Source organism: Natrix helvetica (genome assembly GCF_964273705.1).
Source record: "Natrix helvetica genome assembly, chromosome: 2".
Classification (NCBI taxonomy): Eukaryota; Metazoa; Chordata; class Lepidosauria; order Squamata; family Natricidae; genus Natrix; species Natrix helvetica.
The window spans coordinates 22,723,282-22,732,465 of NC_138552.1; the positions used below are offsets into that span (position 1 = coordinate 22,723,282).

General features: G+C 42.6%; 1 protein-coding gene across 1 annotated transcript in view; it reads left to right on the plus strand.

Moving 5' to 3' along the window:
• Positions 1–8,314, plus strand: part of C7 (complement C7) — a 41,462-nt gene extending 33,148 nt beyond the window's left edge. Inside the window, exons 15-18 of the mRNA XM_081943602.1 lie at positions 1,410–1,601; positions 3,179–3,275; positions 5,183–5,367; positions 7,137–8,314. Of these exons, the coding sequence (XP_081799728.1) occupies positions 1,410–1,601; positions 3,179–3,275; positions 5,183–5,367; positions 7,137–7,330 (668 nt within the window). The 3' untranslated portion in view covers positions 7,331–8,314. The remainder of the gene's footprint in view (positions 1–1,409; positions 1,602–3,178; positions 3,276–5,182; positions 5,368–7,136) is intronic.
• The last annotated feature ends 870 nt before the right edge of the window (positions 8,315–9,184 follow it).

Here is a 9,184-nt window from a genome sequence, read left to right on the forward strand (position 1 = left end):
TTCTGTCCTTATCCAGCTTTCCCCAATGTGACAAATGGTTATCCAATGTCTTCTTAAAAACTTCTGGAGGCAAGTTGTTCCACTGGTTAATTGTTCTTATTATCAGGAAATTTCTCCTTAGTTCTAGGTTGCTTTTCTCCCTGATTAGTTTCCACCCATTGCTTCTTGTCCTACCCTCAAGTCAGTGGTGAAATTTTTAAAAAATTACTACAGGTTTTGTGGGCGTGGCCTAGTGGGCGTAGTAGGGGAAGGATATTGCAAAATCTCCATTCGTCCCCACTCCTGCGGAAAGGATATTGCAAAATCTGGGTGCCAGCCAGAGGTAGTATTTGCCAGTTCTCCAAACTTCTCAAATTTTCCGCTACCGGTTCTTCAGAACTTGTTAGAGCCTGCTGAATTTCATTCCCGGTCTCAAGTGCTTTGGATAATAGCTTGAACCCATCTTCTTTGTGGCAGCCCCTGAGATATAGGAACTGTTAGATACTTGCTCTAACTTCAGTGGTTTCCACCAAGGTCCTCTGTTCCGGAGGGACAGAGGGTCTGACAGCTCAATCCTATTGGTTGAAGGGTCTGACAGCTCCCTATAAAAGGGCCGCTGTCAGACTCAACCTTCGCTGGATTCTTCTCACTTTTTGTACTTAATAAAGAGCTGTTGTTACCGTTAAGCCTGTGTGTGCCTATCCATTACCCAATCTAACACTGGTGACGAAGGTGGAATTGGAAGGCAACTAGGCGAACCGAAAGAGCGTAGCAATCCAGCAAGTACATCCAGCCCAGAGCGCAGCGTGGCTTCGAGCAGCCATTTTTGAGCGGCAAACTCAAAATGCCCTCTGAACACAAAATGGCCATGCACGCCCCACGGACTCCGTATGACCCAGTCACCGAGCACTGGGACTCGTACATGCTATGGTTTGACTGCTTCCTCGAGGCAAATGACTTCATGGGCTTTTCTGAAGGCCACAAGAAGAACATGTTCCTCGGATACTGTGGCCGGAAAGTATTTGAGATGGCGAAAGACCTCTCTGAGCCGACACCGCTGCAATCAGTTGCCTGGTCCGTGCTTCAGCAGACACTGAGGACCCACTATGCACCCAAGCTGTCCAAGCACATTCGCTGGCATGAATTTAACATCAGAAACCAGAAAGAGGGCGAGTCAATTAATGAGTACGTTGCGGTGCTCTGCAAGGAGCAGATAGAAAATAGGGGGAGAGGGAGGAATTAGATAGAAGAAAAAAAGCAGAGAAAAGAGATGTACAGTGCATACAATTTATAAAACACACTCATATCACTTCGGTTATTTTCTGATTCCGTCTCAAGACGCAGCTGAAAAAGGTAAGGGCTATTGTCTTAGGAAAATAGAAAACAGAAATTGAAAATATTTGTGTCTTTGCCTCTTTCTTTTTTCTTAGAAACGGCTTGTCTTTTTCCAAGGTTTGAAGGGGGACTAAGAGGAAATCCACTGAAGCCTTCCTATCAGATTGGAGAGAAAATTCAGCTGTCATGCCCAAACGACATGCAGCTAGTAGGATCAGCTCTTCTTCTATGTGAACCTAGTCTGAAATGGTCTCCTGACTTTACTGAAATCCATTGCAGAAAACAAGGTACGTGTCAGTTCTAAATGGTTAAAAAATAGCATCAGTTTGATAGATGCTACCATCATCATCATCTCTGCCTCCTAAGCTAGTTGGTATCTTCAGAGGTGGTAGAGACACAAAAGTTGTTCTTAATCCAGTTGCTGGTCCAGCAAAGTGTTATACATGAAATCCTCTTTTTGTCTCTGGTAGCAAAATGCCTTACGTCAGCCCTGATCCAAGAACTGCTTGTCTTAAAATCAATTCTTAAATTTTAGTATTTGTATTTTATATTCCTGGTAATTTTACATTAAGATCAATGAAGTTTATATCAATGGATTTTTCTTTAAGGTCATGTGCACCCTCCAGGAGTGCAATAATTGCATTCCATTAAAGGATTGCTTCTAATGAGCCAATTTGCAGCCTAAAGTTTGGTTTTAATCCCCATTCTCATCCAGTGATAGGAAGCTGGGTTTCAGAAGACTGAAAAGGAGCCAAAAAATATAACAGTTATTTTATACTAGCCGATAACTTGTCGTATTTATTTATAGGGGCAAAATGTCCAGACCAAACATAATTTCTAAGGTTGGATTTTCCCCGTTACCAGAGCAAGCCCCCTTGTGGAGTCCTATGAAGCCTTTACCATGGCAACTCCACTGTGCTGTACGGTAGAAGCCAGTATGGCACAACAGACTGTATCTTAACAGAATACACACCCTGAGGGGTGTTAAGGGTGTCATATCCCCCACAGTATTTTCCCCAGGGAGTAAGTCATCTGTGTACCAAGTTTAGTTGAAATAGCTCAAGGCATTCCAGAATTATGCTGAACACACACACAGACACGCACGTGCACACACACACACACGTATAAAATGACAGCATAGCCTAAAATGCAAATATTAAAATGGGATAGTTGAATTGCAGAGGATGGAGGAGCATAATTTTTATTTTAATCATGATTAAAGAGGAATAGTTTAAACCAATGGTGTCAAACCTTGACAATTTTAAGAGCTGTAGTGGCATAGTGGTTAGAATGCAGTACTGCAGGCTACTTCTGCTGACTGCTGATTGCCAGCAGTTTGGCAGTTCAAATCTCATCAGGCTCAAGGTTGACTCAGCCTTCCATCCTTCCGAGGTCGGTAAAATGAGTACTCAGCTTGTTGGGAGCAATAGGCTGACTCTGTAAACCACTTAGAGAGGCCTATAAAGCACTGTGAAGTGGTGTATAAGTCTAAGTGCTGTTGCTATTGTTATTCAACTCCCCAAATTCCCCATCCAGCCTGGGGAATTCTGGCAGAATTCAATATGTCTTAAAGTTGCCAAAATTGGACACCTGTGGTTTAAACCTTCCTATTACTGCATAGCCATTAAACAATTGCATCTAGAGAACATTTAATGAAGTTATTTCAAGCACAGTGGTTATTTAGTTGGGCTCTCAATAGCCATAAAGCTGCACCAGTTCTAAAAGGTAAACCCTAATTTTGTCATTAAAGTGTCATATCCCTTATTCAAAATTGGCCCAGAGAAACTCCTGAGGCTGTGCTGGGAGTGTTTTCTTTGGCTTCCCCTTTTCTTCTAGCGTTGCTATACTTCTACTTTCATTTCAGTTGCCCCTCCAGTGACCCATCCAACAGTGATTCAGTGCCAACCCTGGGAGAGAGTTTTTGAGACTCGGTGTGTGTGTAAGTTGCCAAACGAATGCAGGTGAGTGGATTTAACAGATTTTCCATTTCTGTTCAATTGAATTTCTAAATGTGTGAATCCTGGGTGAATTGAAAAGCTTTTGAGAAACAATCCTTGAACTACATTTGCAAAAAACGAAGTTATCTTCATAGTTGGATAGAACTGCTTGAGCAGGGCTGGTATTCACCTACCGGTTCGCAAATGTGAGCATTCATTCATGTGCTCTCACTTCGCTCGCACAATGCATTCGGCCTTCTACACCTGTGCTTTGGCTTGAAAATGTGCCTAAATAGCATGGCATAGAGCCATGGTGGATGGGTGGATGGGTGGTGGACCCACCCACAATTTCCACTACCGGCTTGGGTGAACCGGTCTGAAACAGCTGAATACCATCTTTGCACTTGAGGAGTTGCCTGGAGGTTTGGCGGAGAAGTAGATGGCTTGGAGATGTTTAAATAGACTACACATTGGTTTGGCTAGAATTAAAGACCCCACAGTCTTTTCCTTGACAAGGATATTTACTGTGAATGTGGCATTATTCAAGCAACTATCCTCTTTTCCCACAGGGACCAACATGCACACAGAATGAATTGCTGGCATATCCCTGCCATTAGCATGGCCTGGCACTGTGCTAAAACTATATAAAGTTATGTTTTTTAGACATATTTTTAAAATATGTTTTTTTTAAAAAATAAATAAATTTAAATTAATAATTTCCACTTCTAGTTCCTGGATTTTTGACACAAGATGAGACGAGGTTGATTTGAAGAAGTTATTACCATTACCCTTCCTCTCCTACCAAAACAGTGACCGTGAAGAACTTACGGGAGAAGTGGGGTTTTAGGAGAAGTAGAGCTTCACCCACTGCCCTCATCTGGATCCAGGATATACAATAATACAATAGTAGAGTTGGAAGTGACCTTGGAGGTCTTCTAGTCCAACCCCCTGCCTAGGCAGGAAACCCGATACCGTTTCAGACAAATGGCTATCCAACATCTTCTTAAAGACTTCCAGTGTTGGGGCATTCACAACTTCTGGAGGCAAGCTGTTCCACTGATTAATTGTTCGAACTGTCAGGAAATTTCTCCTCAGTTCTAAGTTGCTTCTCTCCTTGATTAGTTTCCACCCATTGCTTCTTGTTCTACCCTCAGGTGCCTTGGAGAATAGTTTGATTCCCTCTTCTTTGTGGCAACCCCTGAGATATTGGAACACTGCTATCATGTCTCTCCTAGTCCTTCTTTCTCTTATATATACTGGAAGGCAGTCTTGTTCTTAGACTGTTGACAGATTCCAGCCTCAGGCTACATTAGGACTTGCCTTTGAATTCCACTGCAAAGTTGGAAAATATAGGACAAGAAGTAATGGGTGGACTGGAGACTAATCAACAAGAAAAGCAACCTAGAACTAAGGAGAAATTTCCTGACATTTAGAACAATTAATCAGTGGAACAACTTGCCTCCAGAAGTTGAAAATGCTCCAAAACTGGAAGTTTGTAAGAAGAGATTGGACAAACATTTGTCTGAAGTGGTGTAGGGTTTCCTGCCTAGGCAGGGGGTTGGACTAGAAGACCTCCAAGGTGCCGTCCAATTCTGTTATTCTATTCTATTTCTATTCCAATCTATTTGGAGATTGAGGACATCATACTAATTAATGAATATATGCAGCTTACTGATATTAAAGACAATTCACTTAACTTGAAGTGAACTCCACTCCAAGAGTGGAGATTAAACTCTTGATTAAACTCCAATTGTGTAATACACTCCTCACATATTAAGAATTACAATTTGGCAGCAGGGAATTTGGAGGTTGCATCCCAGGCTTTCAAGGACTTTGTGCAGCCTGGAGGATTCAGACAATGTGTTCCTGCTGTTAAAAGTCAGAAGAACATTGTGGCCAATTTGCTGGAGTTATTTTTCCCCCCTTTCCAGCTCTTCCCTGGATGTGTGCGCTACTGACCCCAAAACTCAGAGGAGCCTGTGGCTAACCATTTGCAAGTTACACACCCTCGAATGTAGGGGCAGGCAATACCTTTTAGCAGGTGAAGAAAACTGCAGAGCCCCTACCTTATCTGAGAGAAGTTGTGAATCCTGTCAGTTGTGGGAGAATTGTGATGGTAAGAGATTTTTCTTTACTTCCAAAAGTTAAATCTGTCTCTGTCTCTGATAAAGAGTCAGGGGGATTATTCATTCTCTCTCTCTCTCTCTCTCTCTCTCTCTCTCTCTCTCTCTCTCTCTCCCTCCCTCCCTCCCTCCCTCCCTCCCTCCCTCCCTCCCTCTCCCCCTCCCTCTTCCTCTCTCTCCCTCTCCCTCCCTCCCGCCTTAGAAAGGCGTCCCAAGACTCCCCGGCAGTGCCAAACGGTGTGAACGGAGGCATTGATGCCATCCCAGCACCTCAGAATTGGAACACAAGGAGTAGGGAAAAAAATAAAATTGTTGTCCGGTCTCGCCTATCGAGGTGGTCAGCGTGGTAGGTCAGCGGCCGCCTGATCCCATCTTCGTCGCCAGTGTTAAATAGGCGAGGAAGTAGACAGACGCCATGAGGTGAATTCAAAGGCTTTAATTGTAACAGGCTTGTAACAAGCAAATACAGGAGAGAAGCCTCGTTCCCCTGCTTGACAGCTATTTATACGGAGCTGTCAAGCAGGGAAACCAATGAGGAAAGAGAAACAGCCCGCTCTTCAGCCAAGCCGCGTCTTAGCCAATCAGGCGCGGCTTGGCTGTTGCTGGCTGTCAGGCAGGGAATCCCCGGTCGTAAGTCGAGGAATACAGCACCCTCTCTCTCTCTCACACACACACACACACATACACACACACTGAACCTTGAGGGATTTTTTGTCCCTTCGGATTTTCTCAAAAATTTCTCCCATTTCCCATTATGCCCTTCAGAGGGAAAATTAAGGGTTATTATTAATGTAAAGAGCAGAGGAAGGAATTAAAGTGAAGCAATAGTTTACAGAACCCAGTTTGATCTAGTGATTAAAATACTAAGCTAGAAACCAGGAGACGATGGTAGTCCTGCTTTAGGCACAAATCCAGTTGGTGATGTTAAGCCGGTCACACTCTCTCTCTCTCAGTTTTAAAAAACAGACAATGGCAAACCGCTGTTAAAATCTCACCAAGAAAACTGCATGAATTTGTCCGGCCAGTCACCAAGATTCAACCACAGACATGTACACACAAAGTTTACTGTTACATCTATTGCTACTTCTTGTTGTATCCTGGAAGCCATGTATCTGCAGGGTATCATCAGAAAAATCAAGCTGGTAGCTACAACAGTATGATCAAAACATCTGTTTTTATGTGTGTTGCAGATATATAAACATTTCACACACACACACACACACACAAATAGCTGGAGCTTTGATCACATCATGCTGGCCACCAGCTCAACTTTTTCTGACCATACACTGTGATTACCAGAGGTGGGTTCCTACCAGTTTGGACCAATTTGGCTGAACTGGTAGTGGTTTGGCAGCCTGGGTCACTGAAACCAGCAGCGACCCAGGCCTGCCATACCCCCAAACTGGTTCTTCAGGTGGCACCATGGGTGCCGCCATTTTGTTTTTTGCTTATGCGCAGAATTTTTTTTATTGCACTGCGCATGCATGTACAGTGTGCATCAAACACGCATGTGTGCGCCTATGCCCAGGAGTGAACCAGAAGTAGTGCCTTCCGGAACCCACCCCTGGTGGTTACCCTTGCCTGGAAGAATACTCTAGAGTCGGTGAAAACTCCCGATACATCTTTCAAACCATAAACATATTAATTTGACCTTTTTTGTAACTCTCACCTAATCAGTTGGTTAGGTTGGCTTATGTACTACAGGTCTGATTTTGTGTTTTCATTGCATTAACCTCCTACTTTGCAATTGTTCGTTATTTAGAGTCCACCAATACGTGCACATGCAGAGAAGCTGGACAATGCAGCGAAACTGGAACAAGCATTTGTGTCAATGTGAATGGAAGTCCAGAACAACAGACTATGACGGAATGCGAGGCTGGCATCCTCAGATGCAATGGAGACAATGTCAGTGTAATTAGCATAAGACCTTGTCTTACGCAACAAATTTCACAATAATGAATGCCATTGATAATAGAACTCGGTGGACAATGTGATTAACCATGAAGAGGCAGACAAATAGAGACAAGAATGCTATTGAAATTAGCAAAATATCTCTTTCTGTTAAACAATACATGGAAAAAACAGTTTGCATGCATTTTATTGTTTAGAGCAGCCCAGTAGGAAAAAAAAATACTCCATGTTTTCTAACCAAGAATCCCTTTTGGCCTATCAATGATAGGCTAGAGGTCACACTCCAAAAAATAATAGCTGATTTAAAGTCCTCAAAACTAATTAAGTTTTATTTTGTTTGCAGATTAGATGCTGTTAATATAACTACTTTTAGTTATACAGTATATTTGATCATTTCCACTTCTGCAGGCCACGTGCAGTGCAATCCCAGGAATTTAAGTTCAGTACTTCTGCACTAAGGGATAGAGGAAATTTTGACTAGCTAACAACAACTGTAATGATGTTAGCGTTTGGCAGGCAGGCTAAGTGTTTAGTGAGCTGCATTCTGCCTGGCAGATGGTTAGTTCTGGACACCTGTCATAATCCACCCCCCTTTCATCTTGTCTTACTAAAATAAAGAGACAGATGTTGGGCTGATGGATTTTTTGTAACAATCCTGAAATATTCCGCTTCTAGACTTTTTGGTTGAAACCGAAATCACTGAAACTTTGATTTTAGGTTTTAATGATTTAGTATGATTTTATGTTATAGAAATGGCTTGACATGTTGAGAAATGTGAGGCAAAAGGTTGAAAGTTGCAATTCTTTATTTTTTGTACTCTACTGCACTGAACAAAGTTAGAAGTTGCCACTATTTTTTTTTCTTACTCTTTTTCTCTTTGCACTTTTCTTTCTCTTAACTTTCTGGCTTTTCTTCCTTTTTGTGGCTTTATCTTACAATAAGCCTTAATAAAAAGTTTTTGAGCAAGCAAGCACTCCTGAAATATTCAAAGAAGTTGACTTTTCATATCAATAAATCTTGTTTTAAAAATTGTGGCAGTGTGATTTCTTCAGTGTGATTCACAGACCTTACCTTCATTGATCTCTGAACAAGCTCAAAAGAATTTCAGCAAGTTTGAAGTTCAGTGAACATGCAAATCAACAGTGATAGGTAAACACAATTAGTGCACAGCTTAGGAGCATGAAATCATCACTTCATGTGCTGAAAGGAGCAATCAGCCTTTAAAGGAAGCCTCCATCCTGCAACACTTAGAGCTAAATGAACTTAATGATGGAAGCCAATAGACGGGGCTGTCAAACTCCCAGCCTGCAGACCGGATGTGTCACATGCTGGCCATGCCCACGCCCAGTTTAGCCAAGGGGGGGGGGAGTCCTGATACGCCACATGACGATGCCGTCCTGACGTGAGTTTGACACCCTGCAATAGAGGATTATAATGTCAGGCAATCTTCCACCTATGTGCTATACGCTCTCACTCCCCCCTGCTCCCACCAAAATCAAGCTAAAAAGACCTCTCATGACTTGAATGCAAGAGGGATGAAATCTTAAGAGTTGATAGATGAACCTTATCATCCTTAACTTGAGGGCCATGAGAGACTTCCAGCGATCCAATGATGTACAGATGAGATATGGCCACTCTATCCAACCCATTGTTCTGATCTGGCTTCCCCAAAAAGCACGAGGCAGAGTCCTGGTCCTGACAAACCCCCTTTTATTAAACAAATGTGAATTCCTCTCATTCACATTCACCAACATCTGGCAAACAGTCTTTCAAAGGAATATTTATAGACTAAAGACCTTATGTATCTTGGAAAGCTGCCATGTAAATATTTTCCAAATGCGGTGCTGTGCAAGAAAAGTCTTGGCACAGAATCTCTGAGATTCATGGGCAGATCTTCAC